The sequence below is a fragment of the Aethalodelphis obliquidens genome, unplaced genomic scaffold, assembly GCF_003676395.1.
Source record: "Aethalodelphis obliquidens isolate GAN/ISIS:26980383/991018 unplaced genomic scaffold, ASM367639v1 scaffold22, whole genome shotgun sequence".
In the NCBI taxonomy this organism is placed as follows: domain Eukaryota; kingdom Metazoa; phylum Chordata; class Mammalia; order Artiodactyla; family Delphinidae; genus Aethalodelphis; species Aethalodelphis obliquidens.
This window is the reverse complement of record NW_020837966.1, coordinates 1686701-1709708: the sequence shown is the minus strand read 5'-3', so window position 1 is coordinate 1709708 and position 23008 is coordinate 1686701. Positions and strand designations below refer to the sequence as shown.

Genomic DNA, 23008 nt, shown 5'->3' with positions numbered 1-23008 from the left:
ACAAGGACCAGCCTTCAGTCATAGTAAACGGCTAACATGCTGGGGTCCTAATTCACACCAGGCGATGGCCTGAGCACTCCCCACCCAGAGGTTTGCTCAGTCCTCCCAATGCCCTAGGCCAGGAGGCCCTTATTTTGAATCCTGTTTCCCAGGTAAGCAAACTGAGATGGACAGGTGCTGTAGTTCTCCATTTTACATGGCTAGAAACTAGCAAAGCCCCACTCCCAAGCACTTGGTCTTGAATCCTCTCTGTTCACAACCAATTGCCTCAGCATTTCAGTGGTGTAGCCGTGGGGTTGGCAGGGCCCTGGGGCCCGCAGCCCCACATCCTGCAGGTAAGAACTGTAACTAATTGACAGATGGCAGCGAAACGGACTTTCATAAACAGGTCCAGATGGAGGCTGCACAATCGCCTTTGTAACTCACAGGAACACCTCTGCCACCAGGACAAGCAATTCACATGTTTACCGGACTCAAAAGGTACCAGGTTGCAGGAGACATGATGTCCTTTTCCTGTTTTTCTCTTGGTTGCTCGTCTCTTCCTTGCCTTTTATACATAGAGGATACTTTACATGTTGTTTATGTGCTACAAATATCTTCTTCCTGTCTGTGTATGCCTTTTACCTACACTCACCCTGTTTCTCCTGACAGAGAGAGGTTTGTCAAGTTCATGTTTTTAAACCTGTGATTCTTTTTCTTTGTCATTTCTGGAACCTCTTCCCCCACCTCAAGATTATAAACATTCCCCTAATTTCTCCTTTTAGTATTTTAAGGTATTTGTTAAAAATAAAACGTGTTTATTTCATCTGCTTGAAATTCAATTTATATATAATATGAGAATAACTTCCCCTTATTCTCACACATGAACAAAAAGCCAAAGGGAGAAAAATGAGCAAACACAGCTCCAGCGTTAAGGAGCTCAGAGTCTGGCAAGACGCAGGGTCAAATGTAAAATGGCCACCAGAGGGGCAGAGCAGGCTCTGAGCAGGAGAGGCTCCAGCCAGTGAGAGGAGAAGGCATCAGTTCACTCCAAAGTTCAACTTCACTCTCTCGCAACAACTCAGTTACCTTTTCCTTGGCTGCTGTGAAGAACCGAAGATCAGTAAGACCTAGGAACGACCTAAAGGCTCATTTCTCTACCTCCACCTTTGAGAACCAAGCCCTGTCTTCAGATCAGCACCTCCCCATCCTGCCGGTAGTCAGAACGCCTGGACAGCCTTAAAAGATACAGATTCCTGGGCTTCCCTGGTGGCGCAGTGGTTGAGAGTCCGCCTGCCGATGCAGGGGACACGGGTTCGTGCCCCGGCCCTGGAAGATCCCACATGCCGCAGAGCGGCTGGGCCCATGAGCCATGGCCACTGAGCCTGCGCGTCTGGAGCCTGTGCTCCCGCAACGGGAGAGGCCACAACAGTGAGAGGCCCACGTACCGCAAAAATAAAAAAGATACAGATTCCTGAGCAGCTCCCAGAGGCCTGATCTGCACCCACCTCCAACCCCCAAGAGCAGCTGCCCAGCCTCTCCAGCCCCTTACTGACACTGGGCTCCTAGAAGGTCTCCCGTGGGGAAAAGTGTTCCCTGTCCACCCTTAGTGCCCAACAACCCTCACCCTCAAAGTTACACTTCTCCAGGCAGCCGCCGTCAACACCAGCCCTGCTGGGATTTCCAGAAGACACAGAAAGCCCAGAGACAGTGAGAGCCAAGGGCTCATGCTAAGCAAAGAGCATGTTTCCACTTACAATCTAAAAAGCAGACTATGTAACAATTTCTTTCCCTGCTCTTGGGCCAGAGGAACTGTGCCCTGTGGCAACACTACCTACTTAGTTTCCCAGGCTGATCTTCTTCACCTTGGGAGACCCTTAATCAAAAAGGAACAAAGAAATGCCTCAGCCCACAAATCTAGAGCACAGGTCTCTTCAGAGAAGCACGTTCTCTGCCTCCTCAGGGTGCTCTGGCTGAACTGTGGCCTTGTGTGCAAAGGTGAGCAGCCCCTTGCCAGGAGGAAATGGGGGGGGGGGGACAGTGGGCCCCAGTCTAAGCTCCTGTAGATTCTGCTCAGAGGTCACCTGTGGGAACAGGTAACCCCACCCACACACCACCCAATCCTGCTGAAGGGACTTGAAGTGCTTCAGTGTCCCACAAATGTCTGAACTGAAATGCATTTTTAAAAAAAAGACATTCTTTATAGTTCAATTTTTTTTTCAATTAAAAAAAATTAGCTATGTTTAAAAACTATAATACCCACCTCCAAACGTGTTACAGACCAATCAATCAGCCACCTGCCAGGTCACATGCTGGTTTGCAACCTTGGGCAACAGTGTGAGCTGCACACAAACGCACCATGGACTATCAGGCTGCTGCTCGGCGACTACCGCTCTGACTGAGCATGTCTGTGCATGCAGAACCCCATGATCCACTGCCCCCCGAAGCGCAGACCCTACTCAATGAATAACCCCAGTCCAGCCCGACACTCCTACCTGACACAGGCTGGAGCACAGAGTGCGTGTCAGTGGGACATTAACAAGGGACTCAATTACACATCACTGTGTGGTTTACACACACACACTAAGGGCTGGGAGTCCTTTTATAATTTATTTCACTCCTGTGAGGCACGCTAGCAAAAGTCAGGTATACTAGGTGCGTAAAAATTCCTGATGGATAGATTCAAGCCTAAGCTTTGGCTGAGGAGAGTTCCAAGACTGTAACTAAGTTGCAAAGATATCCGTTATCACTTACAGCCTCTGTATTTTGCAAGTAAAACAAATCACCAAAGGCTGCCTTTAGGTTGGTAACAGTTTTATCCTATCTCCTGATTTCAAATTTCAAAAAGTGGCTTTGTTCTAGCCAACTGGTTTTATTTATGTATTTATTTTTTTGCAGTATGCAGGCCTCTCACTGTTGTGGCCTCTCCCGTTGCGGAGCGCAGGCTCCGGATGCGCAGGCTCAGCGGCCATGGCTCACGGGCCCAGCCGCTCCGCGGCATGTGGGATCTTCCCGGACCGGGGCACGAACCCGTGTCCCCTGCATCGGCAGGCGGATTCTCAACCACCGCGCCACCAGGGAAGCCCTAGCCAACGGGTTTTAAAGTAAGAAAATGATATAAATACCACCGTTGACAAGCAGTGAGTGCCTTTCCTAACTAGGAGAGCTGGCACTGGCTGGGACCCGGTGAGCCCCTGCCACGGGCCCATCGCTCTTCTCGGTCATTCACCTTCACCTCATGTTCTCCTGCAATCCTCAAGAGCCCGGGATCATCACTCTCCAGCTCACAAGAGGAACTGGGACACAGGGGTTAAAATGACTGCCTTGGAATAAACTGTCAGGAAGCAGCAGGGCTGGGAGACAAACTCAACTCTGCCTGCCTGTCAGACATCCTACCCCAAAGAGGTGTGTGCTGAAATTCTCCGTGGGATTCCACTTTACTGAATTTGAAGCCCTCTGCTCTAGGGGCTCTGGGATGAGGTCTGTCCCTGAGGGTGCAGGAACACTAGGGCAGAGTTATCTGGAGGGAGAGAGCCCAGCAGTAGGCCAGGGCTGAGGTGTGCCCTCTCACTGCAACACAGGGCTGCACTGGCCTCTGGACACTCCATCTCAGTTGGCTGGGGAGAGAAGTGGTGCTTTCCTTCCTTGACATTAAAATTCACACTACCAACCTCACACCACACCCCAACCTCACAGCATGTACAAAAATTCACTCAAAATGGTTAAAAGACCTAAATACAAGAGCTGAAACTATAAAACTCTTAGAAGAAAAACACAGTTGTAACTCTTTGTGACCTTGGATTAGGCAATGGTTTCTTAGATATGATACCAAAACCACAAGCGACCAGAGGGGAAAAATGGATAAACTTCAAAATCTAAAACTTTTGTGTTTCAAAGAATACTATCAGGAAAATGAAGACAAACCACACAATGAGAGGAAATATTTGCATATCATATTTCTGATAAGGGTCTAATATCCATCCAGAATATGTAAAGAACTCCTACAACTCAACAAAAATAACCTAATTTTTTGAAGTGCAAAGAATTTAAATACATTTCTCCAAAGGAGATATGCAAATAACCAATAAGCATATGAAAAGAAGCTCAATATTATTAGTTATTAGCCAAATGCAAATCAAAACCACCATGAGATACCACTTTAAACCCATGAGGATGGCTACCAAAAAAGTGGACAGTAACAAGTGTTGGCAGGGGTGTGGGGACATAAGAACCCACACATTGCTGGTGGAAATGTAAAATGGTGCAGCCACTACGGAAGAAAATTTGGCAGTTCCTCAAACAGTTAAAGTTACCATAGAATCCAACAATTCTACTCCTAGTATATACCTGAGAAAAATAAAAATATAGGTCTATACAGAAGCATATATGAATGCTCATAGCAGCCTTACTCACAAAAGCTAAAAACTGGAAACCAGCTAAATGTCCATTAACTGATAAATGGACAAACTGTGGTGTCTCCAAGCAATAGAATATTACTCAGCCATAAAAGGACTGATGTACTGATTTATGCTACAATATGAATGGACCTTGAGAACACTATGCTAAGTGAAAGAAGCCAGTCACAAAGTCACATATTGTATGATTCCATTTATATGAAACGTCCAGAATATGCAAATCCATACATTACGAAAGTACATTAGTGATTGCTGATGGGTACATCGTTTCTTTTTGGGGTGATGAATGTTCTGCAATTAGATAGTAGAGACAGATGCACAACTCTGTTAATACACTAAGAACCAGGGACTTGAACACTTTAAAAGAGTGAATTTTATGGTATGTGAATTATATCTCAAATTTTTAAATCCACACCTCAGCCAAACAGGGTTCCCTGGGTCCACCCTGTCCACTGTCAGCCCCACAAGAGGTGGAGCACATTGGGAACAATTTCAGAGAGAACATTGATGGGGCAAAGGTTATCAGAAACACTCCCTAAGGGCTTCCAGCCTATAAAAAAGGCTGACAAATCTTTTGGACCCTGTTTGTTCAAAGTCATTTGAAGATCTAATCTAGTGATTCTCAATCAGGTGCAATTTGCCCCTCAGGCAGTACTTGGCAACCAGTGGAGACATTTTTGGTTGTTACAACTTGGTGGGTGGGGGGGAGGGGACGCTACTGGCATCTAGTGGGCAGAGACCAGAGATGCTGCTCAACAATGCACAGAGGAGCTGCCACAACAATCGTCCAGCCCAAAATGTCAACAGTGCCACAGCTGAGAAACCTTGATTCAGTTTAATGATGGACCAATCACTTTTTAAAACCTTGGATTTATATAACCAAGTGGCCCTTTTGATAACTGTTATTTCAAATACATTCGAACTGCTCCAAGCAGTAGAGCATGCCTCAAACCAGAACCACAGATGCGGGGCAAGGTCCCAGGCCTATCTCAGGCAAACCTATCTCAAAAGAGCAGTCCAGGCCTTTCCATGCTCAGAGGTATCCAGGAGACCTCCTCAAAGGCCCACGTCTTAAGCAATGAATTATATTTTCAAAGGGCTGCTTATCAAGTTTTAAACCTAAATAGCCAAACAAAGCTTTCTTAAATTACAGCATTTCTTAAAATACTAACCAGTTAAGTTTATCTGAAAGACTCACATAAGGAATGGACGTTTCTTTTCACATAAGGAAAGAAAATGCAAAAAAAAAAAAAAAAAAAAGGCTATAACAGGAAACTACTGCTAACCACATACATTACTGGTATATGCCAAACAAAATCCAAAGATATATATATACATATATATCTTCCATCTATAAATGCCACCCTTTTTTCCACATGGCCCCTCCAAGCCGAGAGGCCCATTGCTAGTGCTATCACCAAATTCCCAGGCTCTAACACTTCAAGAAAGGTTCAGCTGTCTTACTCTGAAAATAGCTCAAGACAGTTATTGTTTAAATAAGTTTGGGCCTTTAAGACCACAACCCACAGGTCCCTTCCTAAAAGGCAAGCCTGAAAAGGAAAAGGGAGTTTTTTCCCCCTATCTTCATCACACAGAGAAAACAATTAAATGTAAATTATCCAAAAATCTATCACCCAAAGACTCCTAGCATTTTGATGTATAACCTTCTAGAATTTTCCTAGACATATTCATACAAGCTTTTTTTTTAATGAAAATGGGACCATACCCTAATACCGTTTTCTGGCCTCTTTTCATACAGTAATATATTTGTTTTCCTACAAATCCACAGCTACACCATCATTTTTCTAGCAGCATAATATCCAATTACATGGTTGCACTCTTTAATTTTTTTTTTTTATGTAGCCTTCTGTTGGGCTTTTGACTGTCTTCAATATTTCGTTATAATCCTGGAATGACTATCTTTGTACCCATATCCTTTTCTCAATAGCCCAGTATTTTCCCTTAGAATAAATTTTCAGAAATGAAATTGCTAGCTTTTTAACATTTTGGTTTCATACTGCACCAAACTTCCCTCCTTGAATTCTGACAACTCATCCTGTCACCAGCAGCCCATGACAGTTGTTCCTCCATCCAGAAGGGGGTACAGAGCTGCTCTGAGACATACAGTCCCACTGGAGGAAGCCACCTACTCTCACTCAGCATCCTGGACTCTGACGATGCCCTAAGATGGCAATATTCTGCCAACACAGACTGATCCCTTAATTAGTTTTGAGCTGGGAACCAACAACTCAACAACAGTCGATGCTGAGTGTCAGCTGTTTCTAATCTAACCCCATCCATTTGGACGGAATGTAGCTCAAAAACCCAAAGGCCATTTATGCTAAACAGAACGCCTTGTGGTGGAGAAAAACCGCTCCGTGGCCACAGCCAATAGTCTAATTTAAGGCAAATCCGTTGATGCACATGCTTCTGTCCGTACCCCAACCCCACCAGGACGCTCCTCCATCTTCTAACCTCAGGCTCCAGCTCCAGCCCACCTCTCCTCAAAGCTGAGGTCTACAAGGGTTTGCTGCCTGGAGTTTTGGTGGCTGTGGGCTTGTAGGCAAAGGAGAAAACCCAAGAGGAACTTACGTAGAAGTGAAAATGCAAGAAGTGGGCCAGCACTCTGGGGGCCACGTCAGGGAAGGTGGCCAGAAGTGTCTGGAGGTAGACCTCCAGATCCTTCTCCCTCTTTTCCACCAAGCTCCTGGAGTTTTTCCCAATTATCTTTTTGGGCGGAAGCAAACTTTTATCGATCTTCCTCTCTGCGACGAGCTGTAAGCAAACATAATGTCAACCACAGACCAAGAGGTTCTGTAACTGTGCAAGGCCAAGGCAACCAGCCTGAGGGCAGGTGCTTATTATGACTTCCACAGCCCCTCCTGGCAGTAGTACCAGAATTAATGATCAAACTGCTGCACCTGGGATTTGGCCTCAAGTTTAATTAGCACTAGAAATACCAATACAATTTCAGATGAGAAGTTCCATCTGGAGGCTTTGGAGACATTTAGGAAAATAATACCTCAAGGTCCCTAAAACCACCATCTTCTCCAAACCAGAACAAAATACTTGTGCTGCAAATGACCCAGAGAAAGGCAGCTCTCTCCAAACGCAAAGGAAGAAATGGAATCACAGTCAGATATTAAAGCATAGGTTCTGGAATAGGTATAGTCAGATGGAACAAGTTCAAGCCTGTTCTCTCCCCGGGAAACTGTCCCGGCATCTCACATCCAAGCTACAACTGACAATCTTAAAACTAAAGTTCAAATATGCTCCTTGCACACTATCTTATGCAAGGGTTGAACTCCCAGAATCCACCAGTTTTTTTTGCCAGTTACATTAGCAAACCAGTTTATTAATGTAACTGGCACAGAGCCTGTTTTGCCCTAAAACAGGCACACTGGGAGCTTGGCCTAAAAGCCCCCAAGCCCTGAGACACAGGACCCCAGCTCTCAAGGGTTACCTTTTCATGTAGGTCATGGAAATCGCTGTAGCGGTGCTTGACTGTCCACTCATGGCCGCCATCAGTGACCTGGATGATGTAAACCTAAAAGGAAAAACCGATAGCCCTTGCCCAGCCGGCAGTAAGGAAAGTGCCACCCTACCCTTAACGATAGCTGTAGCACACCCAGACCCCCCCCAACCCCCAAGCCAAAGTTAAGCTGCTCTTCCCCACCAGCTTCTGCACCTGATCCTTACGAGCAGCAAGGCCCCCTCTCCTCCATGGCCCTAGCACTGGATCTGGCAGGCACATGGGATAAGTCTGAGCTCTATCCAACAGTGAGAAACAGAAAAGGTGGCTATCATATCAAGCCATCTCTTTAGTTTTTTAACTCCAGCCTCATGTAAGTCAAAGCCCAATCCAACCTGAGCTGCAGGAAAGGAAGGCCATTCCTTCTAAGAGAGGCAAAACAGGGTCAGGTTTGGCAGGACCAGCTTTTCTGCTGTAATTCTTTCCCAGGTGCCCTGACTGTAGCCTAGAATCAAGTCCTTTTCCAACGCTTTCAGCTGCTTCAGAGCTGTGATTTCTGCTTTTGAGCCAGGAGTCAAGGCACTAAGAAGCTGATGGTGGGGGTGGCGGGGGGGAAGCAGTGATGGACAATTAAGCCCTATCAGAAGGGAACAGGCTGTAGAGTCAAGGAAGACCTGTGTTCAAAATCTGGTTCTGCCATTTCCTGGCTATGGGTTATTTATGTCACTTATATAAGTGACTGGGAGCCTTAAGTTGTCTGAGCCTCAGTTCCTCCAGCTTAAAATCTGCTAGGTTTAAGAATCAAAGGTAATGCACGCAAAATGCTTTGTAAAGGGCCTGACATATAGCAAGCGTTCAACCAAAGGTAGGTGTGTTAATAATACTCAAATCAGCATACCCGGACAAAAGGACACGAAAAGGTACCGTCCAGTCCGCCTGGATCACCACCTCCCCCCACACCCATTCACAGGAGGGACTCAGCCCTGTGCAATGAGGAGGCTTTTTGGAGCAACCCTCCAGCTACATGCAGTGCACGCGTGACGGCCAACCAGCCAACAGCTCAGAGACCTCAACCCTCACCTGGATGAGGCCCCCTGGTCCTAAGGTCCCGCCCCTCTCTGAAGGACGCAGGGAAGGGGGAGGAGAAAATAATCAACTCTGCTGAAGCCTCCTTGGAGGAGCAGCCATTTCTCCAGGGCCGGCCTGTTGCTCCAGGATCCGCCCCCAGCCCCTCTCCACAGCCGGGCAGCTTCCCTCCCCCTCTTCCCGCCCAGAAAAGGAGAAAGAGCCAGAAAAATGACCCTCAGTAGGAGGGTTAGGATGAGGGCCAAGGAGGTGGGGTGAAGGCAGGGCCAAAGCCCCCCCACCCTCCGAGAACAAAGGACAGGAGGCTGGGAGGTGCTCAGGATGCCCACACCTTGGGGCCAGTCCCTGCTAGGCAGCCTCCGAGGCCCACAGGCCTGGTGCCCAACCCCATCCAGACCCCGGAGGGCCTCCAACTCCTTCACAGTCCGCAACTGCCCCCATTTTCTGTCCTCCATCTCCCCAACAGCCTTGAAGCGTGCGTGGGCGGTACGCTGCCCCAACTCTCCCGCACACTCTAAAGCCACGAAGAGCCCTACGGTTCCTGGGTCTCGGCCTTTCAGCCCTGAGCCACCCCCTCAGTTCCCGGTGTCTGCGCCCCACCCCTCCCCCATTCTTGTCTCTGCCTCAGCGCGAAGGCCCCAGATCCCTCCTTTACTTTTTGAGCAAATCTCAACTGCAACCCCTAGGCTCCCCCAAATCAAGGCCCCGCCCCCTCTACTTCTTCACAGCCTGCAGCGCCCTGACCCTTTCCCCTGATTCCATCCATCAAATCCCCCACTCCTTAATCCCCCTCCTCCGGGACACCCTGTCACGTCCTCCCAGGCCGGCGCCCCTCCAGGCCTAGAGGATCTAGAGGGACCTCCGCCTCAACCTGACTCCCCTCTTCCACAGACCCCCTTTTTCCCCTGATTCTCCTCAACCCTAGCCTCCTTTTCTAAACGCGTACCCTTCCCAAGCCCCCTCCCTGGGCCCCACCCAAAGACCCTCTTTCCGGAGCTGCGCGGCCCAGGCCCCTTCCCCAGATTCCGCCATCCCAGGCCCCCTCCTCAAACTCGCAGCCCGCCTACCCCCAGCTCCCCAGTTGCGGGGCTCAGACGCCCTCCCCAACACCCCCGACTCAGGCTCCGGGTTCCAGCCGCCACCCCCAGTTCGGGCGCCCAAGCCCCCAGCACACCGTATACGTGTCCACGAGCTCAGAGCCCACGACGCGCGCCTCCTTGGCCGGCTCGGCCTCCCGCTCGGGACCAAAGCTGCGCGCCGCCGCCGCCGCCATGTTCCGGGCTCGGTCGCCGCCGCCGCCCGGTGCAGACTGGCAGCAGCAGGGGGCGGGGTCAGCGTCCCACCGCCCCCAGGCCCCCGCCGCCCCCCGCCCCCGCCGAGCGCCGTGCAGCCATCTTGGCCCCGCCGCCTTCTCGCGCCCCCGCCCCACTCCCCCCTTCGCGCGTAATTGACAGCAGCCGCCAGCGGCGCGCGTGCGCAGGACGCCGGGGACTGTCCTCTTGCGTAACCGGCACCTGCGTGGCGCCGCCTGCCGCGCTCTTTGCAGCGTGGGAGAAACTGAGGGCCTATGCAGGGACTGCTCTGGGCACTGCCGCTAGGTGCCCAGGAAGGGAGGTGCGATGGCCCCGCACCTTCCGGGCTACCCGAAGCAAGTCACTGCCACGCCTGGCCTCAGTTTCCCTCTCCAGATAAGAGACAGTAACCACATCTCACCTGGCTCTTGGGCTTATTCCCTGGAGGGCACGAGAGGGTTGAGAGAGAAGGAAGATCTGATCTGTGCCTGGAGCCCGAGCAGGACAGAATAACTGGGCTATTTCTTAACCTCTCCGAGACTCGGAGATCTCTGTCACATGGGTTTCTAGAGAATTGAGTGGGTTAATCCATGCAATGCATGTCAGGCAGGGCAGGGAACTGGCGTAGGCTCTGTGTGAAGGAGGTGAAGGGTTAGGTGGAAGGAAGGGATATGTGCTGGCCATCTGGCACAAGACCCCCAGATGGTGTCCTACCAGAGCTCAAAATGAGGGGGCAACAGCCTGGTCCTGGACCCAGGAACTACAGTACTGGAAAGGGGAAGCACAGAGAAGCAGCCCTAACTCAGGGGAAGACCCAGGTCTAGAAAAGAGAGGTGGTAACGGAACTGGAGGGGGAGAGTCTTACACAGATGGGGCATCTGTTGGTGTATCAATATTTGTTGAATGACTGATTGAGTGCAGTCAAGCCTAGAGCTAGTACTTTTCTCCCTGGGGAGATGAGAGGTCTTGGGCATGGCTCCTCTGGCACCCTTGGCAGAAGGGCTCCAGACCACACTCTCCTGAGGTAGGTCAGTGCCTTCCTTCTCCACCAGTTCCACAGCACCATACTCTGAGCTTGGCATTCGAGGCTTCTCTTGGCCCGGTCCTACACTCCCAGCCTCTTCTTGTATACTGCTGCCCCTACTCCAGAGAGGTTTAACTTAAGGCAGGAGCTACCAAGTCAGACAGACCTTGAGCAAGTCGCCACCCCCCCAGGAGCGTCACCCACCCCCCTGGTTGGATAGGAGTTGAGCTAATGTGTATAGGGGCCTGGCCTGAGGCCCACGACACTGGAGCTCCTGTCCTGTCCTGGGCTCACGTTTTCACTCATTAAAACCTTTCCAGAGAGTCCCCTGGAGGAATGGGGGACAGAAGAAAAGAGAACTGGTCCTTGTAGCCCTTCATCGGCTCCTTGCCCTGGGCAGAGGACACAGGACTCAGGCCAGTGTGAGATCACCAGAGCCGGGGGGAGGGAGTGGAGGATACTGCAGGCAGGGGTGGGCTGGGCGGGGAATGAGATGGGGCAGGGCTATTTAAGCCCAGGGCTGCTGGCAACACCAGCAGCCTGCCCTGTGAGCCGCCAGTATGGATGACATCTACAAGGCTGCGGTGAGGGATGGGTCTGGGCAGGGCTGGGGTGGGTTGGCCCACTGGGGGCTCATTCAGCTCGGGATGGGGTGCAAGGTCACCCCCAGGAGGTGGTGGGGACCCAGGAGAGGACCCACATACTTTCAGCCCAGACCTTCAAGGGGATGGTGGGTCTGGTGTTCCCGGGTGTGGAAGGGGTGAGTTTAGGGTCTGTGGGAGCTGTGCAGGGTGGTGGAAGAGGATGTCGAAGCTTTTGCAACAAGTCTAGACCTGTCTCCAGACATCTATAGTCTGTGTCATTGTCTCCCGGCCACATCTCTCTGCGTTTGTGTCTCTGGTCACTTTCCCAGTCTCTTTCTGTCTCTTTGTTCCTCCCAGGCTCTTCCTCTGAGGCTCTGTCGCTGTTTCCCTGCCCCCCATCTCTGTCCCTCACATTCTGCTTCTCACACACTCCCAATCCCCCACCCCCTCCAGTCCCTTGACTGGCTGAAGATGCTGTGGAGTGTGGGACAGGGGTTGTGAGAAGGGGGCTGCAGAGCCAGAATCCTGAGCTGAAGAAGGGGCTTTGAAGTTTGAGGCAGGCAGGGAGTGACTGGGAAGAAGGAGCAGAGCACTGGGGCCCCAGCCCCCATCTGGCCTGGCAGGCTCAGGGCTCAGTGGCTTAGCCAGGGGTAAGGGCTAGCGGGTGGTCAGGTCACCCCAAGTCCCTGCTGGGGCCGCTGAGGGGCTTCAGATGCTATTCTATCTCGGGATGGGGCGTGTTGCTGACCTACCCCCAGCGCAGAGACAAGGACATCTGACACAGACAGCTGTCCAAAAGGGAACCCCTCCCTCGGCCCTGGGAAATGTGGCCCCATTCCTGGGCAGGGAAGGGCTATGGCTGGCTATGGGGGTGCCCCTGCCTATCCTGCAGGAGTCCGTGGAGCTGGGAGGGGGACACCAGCCCTCCACCCTGTGCCCATACAAGGCCTGGCAGAGCCAGGGACTAATTTTGGCTCCTGAGGCACCAGCAGGCCAGGGGGCCAGATAACGCTGCCCTACCCCTGCATGCCAGAGTCCCCAGAACAATCACCAGGTTTAACTTTGTCCCCTGTTAAAAATAGCCCAGTGGCCACCCCGGTCAGGTTACAGTGGGTGGCTTTGCCCACCCCCACACTGGTTTTATTGTCCCAACCTGAGGGACAGCTGTCTCTCAGGCCACCCAGCTTGGGTTTCGGTGGGGGGTGGGGGCGAAAGGGCGTTGAGTGGTCACTGACTATTGTTACTCAGGGTCACCTTAGTCCTGGAGGGGGTGCCCACCTGTCACCCTGGCCCTGAGCCCAGTCTCAGTGAGGCCAGCTGGGTCACCTCAGGATTCTGGGGGCTAGGAGGGAGAACTGAGGCCTCTGCTCTGTGACCTGGGAATGGCCTGCTTCTTCCGGGTTTCAGTCTTCCCACCTGTGGAATGGGTTGGTTTCCTCGACAGCAGTTAAGGCCTGAGCCTGGGTCCTGAGACCTCTTTTCCTCTCTAGGTAGAGCAGCTGACAGAAGAGCAGAAAAATGGTGAGTACCCCAACACGCATGTGGGGGAACAGCAGAGCCGGGCTGGGGGAGCATGAGGACCCCAGGCTGGAGGTCAGAGGCTGGGGTCCCTCTCCCTGTGACCTCAGAGGTCTCAGAGGGAAGTGGGCAGGTTAGCAGGTGGCCCTAGGGGTCTGGCCTTCCAGGTTCTTGGCTGCTGAGCCCTGGCTGCTCTGTTTCCCCTCCCCTCCTATTGGACACAGAGTTCAAGGCAGCCTTTGACATCTTCGTGCTGGGCGCTGAGGATGGCTGCATCAGCACCAAGGAGCTGGGCAAAGTGATGAGGATGCTGGGGCAGAACCCCACACCTGAGGAGTTACAGGAGATGATTGACGAGGTGGATGAGGATGGTGAGCCCCTTTGCCCTCCTGCCCTGCCCCGGACTCATAGTGCCCCCAACTCTCTGGGGACCTGCATCCTGGCTCTGCCACTTATTACTCTGTGCCCTTAAAGGAGCTGTTTAGCCTCTCTGAGCCTTGGCCATATCATCTATAAAATGGGCACACTGACCACACTTGTCTCACAGAGTTGCTATGAGGATGCAGTGAGAACAGTGGGGTCTAGTGTCAAGGGCAGTGCCAGCCATTCTGACCGTTGCTCTCCAACGGCTGTGCTGCCCACCCCCCCAGGCAGCGGCACAGTGGACTTTGATGAGTTCTTGGTCATGATGGTTCGGTGCATGAAGGATGACAGCAAAGGAAAGTCTGAGGAGGAGCTTTCTGATCTCTTCCGCATGTTTGACAAGTGAGTGTGTGACCCTTGACCTCTGCCCCTGACCCTAGTGGAACTGGGCAGAGGGGGACAGTCTTGTGACCTCGAGGCCTCAGTCTCCCATTCTGTGCAATGCGGGATGGGATGCCCCATCTCCCAGTGGCTCTTCCTTACTTCCTGGGGTCTTGAGCAGGGCTGCTTCTTCCCCTCCCCCTGCCCCTACCATGGGCTCTGAGGCCCCCCTCACCCAACTGGCAGAAACACTGACGGCTACATCGACCTGGAGGAGCTGAAGATCATGCTTCAGGCTACGGGTGAGACCATCACAGAGGACGACATTGAGGAGCTCATGAAGGATGGTGACAAGAACAACGATGGCCGCATTGACTATGACGGTGAGTAAGGGTGTGCTGAATCCCCAGTGCCCATGCCCTGCCCAGCCCCGACCTCTGACCTATGCCTGCCCCTCTCTCACAGAGTTCCTGGAATTCATGAAGGGGGTGGAGTAGACACCGACCTTCTCCCAGAGCTACCTGTGCCAACTTCCAAGTCCAGCTGGGCCCTGGGGTTAGGGGCAGGGGGCTAGGGTCCCCAGGATGTGAACTTGGGTGTGTCCTTGACCACGGGCCCTCCCTGACTACCTCCCCCAGCCCTGTCCTAGGGAATTCAAATAAAGCCCTGCTCCCTGGAGGCCTGGTGTCTGGCTTTCATTCCCTAATCTTCACTAGGGTGGATTCCTGCCCTGACCATTTCTGTCCCTGTCCCAGAACCTGTGCTCTAACCACCCTTGCACACCACCTTCTGCAGGAGGGGTTAGGTTAGATCAGAGACTACCACGCTCCATACCCACCCGGCTCCTTTCTATAACTGCTGGTACCCAGGCCCCATCTCCAGCAATTCCACACCTGGAGTCTGTCGTGGCCCAGGAATCTGCATTTCACAGGCTCCTGGGGGCCATGGCTTTAGTCAGCCAGTTGGCAGCTGAGGGGTCCTATACTTGGAGAGGGCAATCACTCAGCACCAGGCTAGGCCCTGGATGCCACTTGGCACGGCTGCCATGGCTCCCTCTCGCTTCTGGTTGGGGAGAAGCAGGGCTCTGTGGGGGCTCTGCGGGCCTGTAGCTCCAGTCCATCTGCCCGCTCACCTGGATTTCCTGCCAGCGACGTTGACTCCCCGGGACCGAGGGGCATATCGTCTACTCCCCTTGCCCATTTGACAGGTAAGGACCCTGGGGCCCAGAGAGACTCAGGGGCCTGTCAAGTTCATCCAGTGAGTCTGGGAGAGAGCAGAGCCACCTGGCTCCCAGCCGAGGACTCTGTCTGATGGAACAGATTCTGATGGGCATGATTTCCAGTTCCCGCAAACCTCACGGCTCCAGCAACCCACTTTCCCTCCCTGGCAGGGAATAGAGGCATGGGGCCTTGTGGCTCTCAGCTTACTGGGGGCACCCAGGCCAGAGCTACAGCCAGAACAGTGAAACTGGCTTTGGGTAGATGGGGGGCTGCAAGGAAGTGGAGGTGTCAGCAGTGGTGCTTGCAAGAGGGACAGCTGCCACAGCACTTAGGCTCCAGCCAGAAGGTCAGCAGCTGTCCATACTCCGCCCAGCCACTCCACAGGCTCCCCACCTGTGCCCCAGACTGGGCGTTCCCCAGAGAGGCCCAGCATTCCGGAGACAGTCTTGGAATTCTGAAGATGCCTCAGTGGAGGCCAGAGCTGCCTGGTTCCTGGAGAGATCTGGGGTCGGAGAGAGGAGAGGGGTCCCCTCAGTCCTGTCCTCGGGAGCTGGAAAACTCAAGGACCTACATGTACACCCAGGAATGACGTCTCAAGAGAGGAGGCAAGGCTACATTGGGTGGCACCACAAGCCAGTGTACCATTCCAGGGTTTAGTCACACCCCTACTATGTGTCCAGTGCTGGCTGAATGCTGGGACCCTTCAGAGCGAGGCCCAGTCCCTAATTTTGTGGAATTTATAGTCAACTCAGGAAGACAAAGAGGGAGATGAGTGCAGTGAGGAAACCAACATAGTGCTAGAATGGGGACTGGAGAGGAGATGAGGCTGGTGAGGTAGGAGAGAACCTGAGTGAGCAAAGGGCCCAAGGACCCAGGAGGGAAGGAAAGAGGCATTGAAGACAGCTGATGGCCCTGAAGCTGGGGAAATTGGAGGCCCCAAGGCCTTGGCCACCTGGACACAAGGGTTTCACTGGAATGGTGGAATGGGAGCTCAACTAAAAAGGGCCAAAGGAGTGAGGCAAGGTAAAGGGGAGATGGCAAATGTGGACAATACTGGTGAAGTTTTGCAAGGGCTCAGGGAACAGAGAGTTGAGCTGGAGAGGGGAGATGTGGAGTTCAAGGAAGTTCATTTAAGAAGGTGGGTCAGGGAGTGGCCTGTATGCTGATGGGCACAACCTAGTGAAGCTGGAGAAGGGTTAAAGCAAGATGTGGGGTAGAGCTGCACAGGGTGAGCAGCTAGGGTCTCCAGGAGTGTGTCAAGGGCCTGGTTATAGCCCTGGGACTGGACCCAAACTGGGCAAGGAGAAAGGAGGTCTTGAGGCAGGGAGGGAAGAATTGTGGCAGGGGAGATGCTGAGCACAAGGTGCTATAAGAGGAGGAACGTTCTGAATGGAGATGATGAAGGTCACGTCTTCATTGGTGGTGACTTGGAAGATGGGTGGCTGAGGTGGGGGGAGGAGGACAAGGACTGCAGAGGCCAGGGGTTCCCAGGGGGTACGGGATGCTGACGGGATCAGGGAAGGAGAAAAGGAAAGCCCCAAGAGTCAAGCCCTCTGTGAACAAAACAGGAGGATGACTGGGCCAGCTACAAAGTATAAGGGGGGCGGCTGGCTGGTGCCTTAAAGAAGGGGTCTACAGGTGGGAAGTCCTGTGAGATTTTCCCAATATCTCTGTTCCAGAATTAGGTTGGTGGAGGAGGGACTGAGGACATCCATTCCTTCCAGGCATTTCTACCCCAGAATTCTAGCTGGGAGAGGCTGGGCTGTGTCCCTTTCTTTATATGTCCACCTGGGGGCACATGGTGCATGACAGTACACATCACATATGTATACAGCCAAGGGCTGACAAGTTCCCACTAGCACATGCCATTGCGCTCCCCCCACATGCATCACCCAGTTCTGACTGTTTTGCTCTGTTCAGTCCTCTCCATTTCTTCTGGGCTGTGTCATCCTTTGCCTAGATAGTGCTTCCTCCATGAAGCCCCCCTTGATTTCCTCCACCAGAAGCAAGCACTAGATGCATGTAAATCAATGAAGTTAGAACACTCCCTCACACCAAACACAACAATAAACACAAAATGGCTTAAAGACATAAAAATAAGACATGACACCATGAAACTCCTAGAAGAGAACATAGGCAAAACATTCTCTGACATAAGTAGTAGCAATATTTTCTCAAATCAGTCTCCCAAGGCAAAAGAAATAAAAGCAAAAATAAACAAATGGGGGGACTTCCCTGGTGGTCCAGTGGTTAAGAATCTACGCTCCCAGTGCAGGGGGCCTGGGTTTGATCCCTGGTCAGGAAATCGCAGACTGCGACTAAGAGCCCACATGCCGCAACTAAGACCTGGCGCAGCCAAATAAATAAATAAATAAACATTTAAAAAAAATAAACAAATGGGACCTAATCAAATTTATAAGCTTTTGCACAGCAAAGGAAACCATAAATAAAACAAAAAGACAACCTACAGACTGGGAGAAAAAATTTGCAAACAACACGACCAACAAGGGCTTAATTTCCAAAGTATACAAATAGCTTTTACGACTCAATATTTTAAAAAAATCAAAAAATGGGCAGTTCCTAGAGTGTCTTCCAGCAAACGATGGCAAACATAATATAAACACCACTTGCAGAAGAGATGGTTTTTTATTAGTTCTTAGAAAGGCCTTCATTTCCCTCCAGGCTCATCACTCTAAGTGGGAACCCGCTGATGGTTGGGAGTGAAGCAAATAGATCAGAACAGTAAACACCAGGTTTTCGAAATATGGTTATGCTTCTAATGGTAAAATAATTATAAGCTGGGACCTTAAAGCATGCTTCCATTTACCCCCAGGAAGAATTGTTCTATTACAGCGTGATGCTAGATTAAGACTGGAGTTTTAAAGGATTGAATTGTGTCTCTCTTGAAGTGGTGCCACTTTATCTCTAGAGATCGGGAGAAAATAAAATTTCATTTCATATTAAAAAAAAAATGGGCAGAGGGGGCTTCCCTGGTGGCACAGCAGTTAAGAATCTGCCTGCCAATGCAGGGGTCATGGGTTTGAGCCCTGGTCCGGGAAGATCCCACATGCCACGGAGCAACTAAGCCCACACGCCACAACTACTGAGCCTGCGAGCCACAACTACTGAGCCCACGTGCCACAACTACTGAAGCCCACATGCCTAGAGGCCATACTCCGCAACAAGAGAAGCCACCGCAATTAGAAGCCTGCGCACCACGGTGAAGAGTAGCCCCCACTCGCCACAGCTAGAGAAAGCCTGTACACTATAAAAACCCAAAGCAGCCTAAAATAAATAAATTAAATGAATAAATTTTAAAAATAATAATAAAATAAATTTTTTTTAAAAAAAATGAGCAGGAGACCTAAATAGAAATTTCTCTGAGGAAGACATACAGATGGCCAACAGGCACATGATGTGAAACATCACTATATTAGAGAAATGAAAATCAAAACTACAATGAGTTACCACCTCACACTGGTCAGAATGGCCATCATCAAAAAGTCTACAGGAAAAAAAAAAAGTCTACAGGGCTTCCCTGGTGGCGCAGTGGTTGAGAGTCTGCCTGCCAATGCAGGGGACACAGGTTCGTGCCCTGGTCCGGGAAGATCCCACATGCCGCGGAGTGGCTGGGCCCGTGAGCCATGGCCGCTGAGCCTGCATGGCCGGAGCCTGTGCTCCACAACGGGAGAGGCCACAACAGTGAGAGGCCCGTGTACCGGAATAAAAAAAAAAAAAAAAAAGTCTACAAATAGTGCTACATGTATACAATGGAATATTACTTAGCCATAAAAAAGAACGAAATAATGCCATTTGCAGCAACATGGGTGAACCTAGTGATTGTCATAGTTAAGTAAGTCAGACAGAGAAAGACAAATATCATATGATATCACTTATAGGGGGAATCTAAAAAAATGATACAAATGAACTTATTTACAAAACAGAAATAGAGCCACAGATGTAGAAAACAAACTTATGGTAACTGGGGGAAAAGTGGGATGGGGGATGGATAAACTGGAAGATTGGGGTTGACATATACACACTACTATATATAAAATAGATAACTAATGAGGACCTACTGTATAGCAAAGAGAACTCTTCTTCTTTTTTTTTTTTTTTTGCAGTTCGCGGGCCTCTCACTGTTGTGGCCTCTCCCGTTGCAGAGCACAGGCTCTGGATGAGCAGGCCCAGTGGCACGAACCCGCGTCCCCTGCATCGGCAGGCGGACTCTCAACCACTGTGCCACCAGGGAAGCCCAAAGAGAACTCTTCTTAATACTCTGTAATGACCTATATGGGAAAAGAATCTAAAAAAGAGTGGATATATGTATAAGTGGTAGTTTCTGTACAGCAGAAACTAACACAACATTGTAAATCAGCTATACTCCAACCACAAAAAAAATTTTTTTAAGTCTACAAATAATAAATGCTGGAGAGGGTGTGAAGAAAAGGGAACTCTTCTACACTGTTGGTGGAAATGTAAAATGGTGCAGCCACTATGGAAAATAGTATGGAAGTTCCTTAGAAAACTAAAAATAGTTACCATATGATCCAGCAATCCCAGTCCTGGGCACATATCTGGAAAAGATGGAAAACTCTAATTTGAAAACATACATGCAGATAGCTTCATCTACCAAAGGGCAGACAACAGAAGCAAGAAGAACTACAATCCAGCAGCCTGTGGAACAAAAACCACATTCACAGAAAGATAGACAAGATGAAAAGGCAGAGGGCTATGTACCAGATGAAGGAACAAGATGAAACCCCAGAAAAACAGCTAAATGAAGTGGAGATAGGCAATCTTCCAGAAAAAGCATTCAGAATAATGATAGTTAAGGTGATCCAGGACCTCTGAAAAAGAATGGAGGCAAAGATCGAGAAGATGCAAGAAATGTTTAACAAAGATCTAGAAGAATTGAAGAACAAACAAACAGAGATGAACAATACAATAATGAAATGAAAAATACACTAGAAGGAATCAATAGCAGAATAACTGAGGCAGAAGAACGGATAAGTGATCTGGAAGACAGAATGGTGGAATTCACTACTGTGGAACAGGATAAAGAAAAAAGAATGAAAAGAAATGAAGACAGCCTAAGAGACCTCTGGGACAACATTAAACACAACAACATTCACATTATAGGGGTCCCAGAAGAAGAAGAGAGAGAGAGAGGACCTGAGAAAATATTTGAAGAGATTACAGTCAGAAACTTCCCTAACATGGGAAAGGAAACAGCCACCCAAGTCCAGGAAGTGCAGAGAGTCCCATACAGGATAAACCCAAGGAGAAACGTGCCAAGACACATAGTAATCAAACTGGCAAAAATTAAAGACAAAGAAAAATTATTGAAAGCAGCAACAGAAAAATGACAAAAAACATACAAGGGAACTCCCATAAGGGTAACAGCTGATTTCTTAGCAGAAACTCTACAAGCCAGAAGGGAGTGGCATGATATACTTAAAGTGATGAAAGGGAAGAACCTACAACCAAGATTACTCTACCCTGCAAGGATCTCATTCAGATTCAATGGAGAAATCAGAAGCTTTACAGACAAGCAAAAGCTAACAGAATTCAGCTTTACAACAAATGCTAAAAGAACTTCTCTAAGTGGGAAACACAAGAGAAGAAAAGGACCTACAAAACAAACCCAAAACAATTAAGAAAATGGTCATAGGAACATACATATTGATAATTACCTTAAACGTGAATGGATTAAATGCTCCAACCAGAAGACACAGGCTTGCTGAATGGATACAAAAACAAGAACCATATATATGCTGTCTACCAGAGACCCACTTCAGACCTAGGGACACATACAGACTGAAAATGAGGGGATGGAAAAAGATATTCCATGCAAATGGAAATCAAAAGAAAGCTGGAGTAGCAATACTCATATCAGATAAAATAGACTTTAAAATAAAGAATGTTACAAAAGACAAGGAAGGACACTACATAATGATCAAGGGATCAATCCAAGAAGAAGATATAACAATTATAAATATATATATGCACCCAACATAGGAGCACCTCAATACATAAGGCAACTTCTAACAGCTATAAAAGAGGAAATCGACAGTAACAGAATAATAGTGGGGGACTTTAACACCTCACTTACACCATTGGACAGATCAACCAAACAGAAAATTAATAAGGAAACGCAAGCTTTAAATGACACAATAGACCAGATAGGTTTAATGGATATTTATAGGACATTCCACCCAAAAACAGCAGATTACACTTTCTTCTCAAGTACACACAGAACATTCTACAGGATAGATCACATCTTGGGTCACAAATCAAGCCTCAGTAAATTTAAGAAAAGTTAAATCATATCAAGCATCTTTTCTGACCACAACGCTATGAGATTACACATGAATTACAGGGAAAAAAACGTAAAAAACACAAACACATGGAGGCTAAACAATACGTTACTAAATAACCAAGATATCACTGAAGAAATCAAAGAGGAAATCAAAAAATACCTAGAGACAAATGACAATGAAAACACGACGATCCAAAACCTATGGGATGCAGCAAAAGCAGTTCTAAGAGGGAAGTTTATAGCTATACAAGCCTACCTCAAGAACAATCTCAAATAAACAATCTAACCTTACACCTAAAGGAACTAGGAACAGAAGAACAAACAAAACCCAAAGTTAGCAGAAGGAAAGAAATCATAAAGATCAGAGCAGAAATAAATGAAATAGAAACAAAGAAAACAATAGCAAAGATCAATAAAACTAAAAGCTGGTTCTTTGAGAAGATAAACAAAATTGATAAGCCATTAGCCAGACTCATCAAGAAAAAGAGGGAGAGGACTCAAATCAATAAAATTAGAAATGTAAAAGGAGAAGTTACAACAGACACCACAGAAATACAAAGCATCCTAAGAGACTACTACAAGCAACTCTACGCCAATAAAATGGACCACCTGGAAGAAATGGACAAATTCTTAGAAAGGTATAACTTTCCAAGGCTGAACCAGGAAGATACAGAAAATATGAACAGACCAATCACAAGTAATGAAACTGAAACTGTGATTAAAAATCTTCCAACAAACAAAAGTCCAGGACCAGATGGCTTCACAGGTGAATTCTATCAAACATTTAGAGAAGAGCTAACACCCATCCTTCTCAAACTCTTCCAAAAAATGGCAGAGGAAGGAACACTCCCAAGCTCATTCTATGAGGCCACCATCACCCTGATACCAAAACCAGACAAAGATACTACAAAGAAAGAAAATTACAGACCAATATCACTGATGAATATAGATGCAAAAATCCTCAACAAAATACTAGCAAACAGAATCCAACAACATATTAAAAGAATCACACACCATGATCAAGTGGGATTTATCCCAGAGATGCAAGCATTCTTCAATATACGCAAATCAATGGATGTGATATACCATATTAACAAACTGAAGAATAAAATCCATATGATCATCTCAATAGATGCAGAAAAAGCTTTTGACAAAATTCAACACCGATTTATGATAAAAACTCTCCAGAAAGTGGGCATAGAGGGAACCTACCTCAACATAATAAAGGCCATATACGACAAACCCACAGCAAACATCATTCTCAATGGTGAAAAACTGAAAGCATTTCCTCTAAGATCAGGAACAAGACAAGGATGTCCACTCTCACCGCTACTATTCAACATAGTTTTGGA

General features: G+C 49.0%; 2 protein-coding genes across 11 annotated transcripts in view; one reads left to right on the top strand and one right to left on the bottom strand.

Annotated features, from left to right (window-relative positions):
- Positions 1-10353, bottom strand: part of NISCH (nischarin) — a 42945-nt gene extending 32592 nt beyond the window's left edge. For all 10 annotated transcript variants that reach the window (XR_003435833.1, XM_027121042.1, XM_027121044.1 and 7 more), the window contains exons 1-3: positions 10127-10353; positions 7858-7941; positions 6987-7169 (exon numbers count right to left, since the gene is read on the bottom strand). Coding sequence is in view for 9 of the 10 variants with exons in the window: in XM_027121042.1 (XP_026976843.1) it covers positions 6987-7169; positions 7858-7941; positions 10127-10225 (366 nt within the window). In the remaining variant the exon portion in view is untranslated. The remainder of the gene's footprint in view (positions 1-6986; positions 7170-7857; positions 7942-10126) is intronic.
- A 1404-nt stretch (positions 10354-11757) lies between these two features.
- On the top strand, positions 11758-14792 carry TNNC1 (troponin C1, slow skeletal and cardiac type). The gene is made up of 6 exons (XM_027121061.1): positions 11758-11852; positions 13343-13373; positions 13595-13741; positions 14021-14135; positions 14361-14497; positions 14580-14792. The coding sequence occupies exons 1-6, from the start codon at positions 11829-11831 to the stop codon at positions 14609-14611; spliced, it is 486 nt and encodes a 161-aa protein (XP_026976862.1). The 5' UTR covers positions 11758-11828; the 3' UTR covers positions 14612-14792.
- Positions 14793-23008: the final 8216 nt, after the last annotated feature.

Excerpts from the sequence above, each read along its gene's own strand:
- TNNC1 (XM_027121061.1), top strand. The coding sequence starts at position 11,829 with ATGGATGACATCTACAAGGCTGCG. Across the intron at positions 13,374-13,594 it reads GACAGAAGAGCAGAAAAATG|AGTTCAAGGCAGCCTTTGAC; the intron begins GTGAGTACCCCA and ends TATTGGACACAG. Across the intron at positions 14,136-14,360 it reads CTCTTCCGCATGTTTGACAA|AAACACTGACGGCTACATCG; the intron begins GTGAGTGTGTGA and ends CCCAACTGGCAG.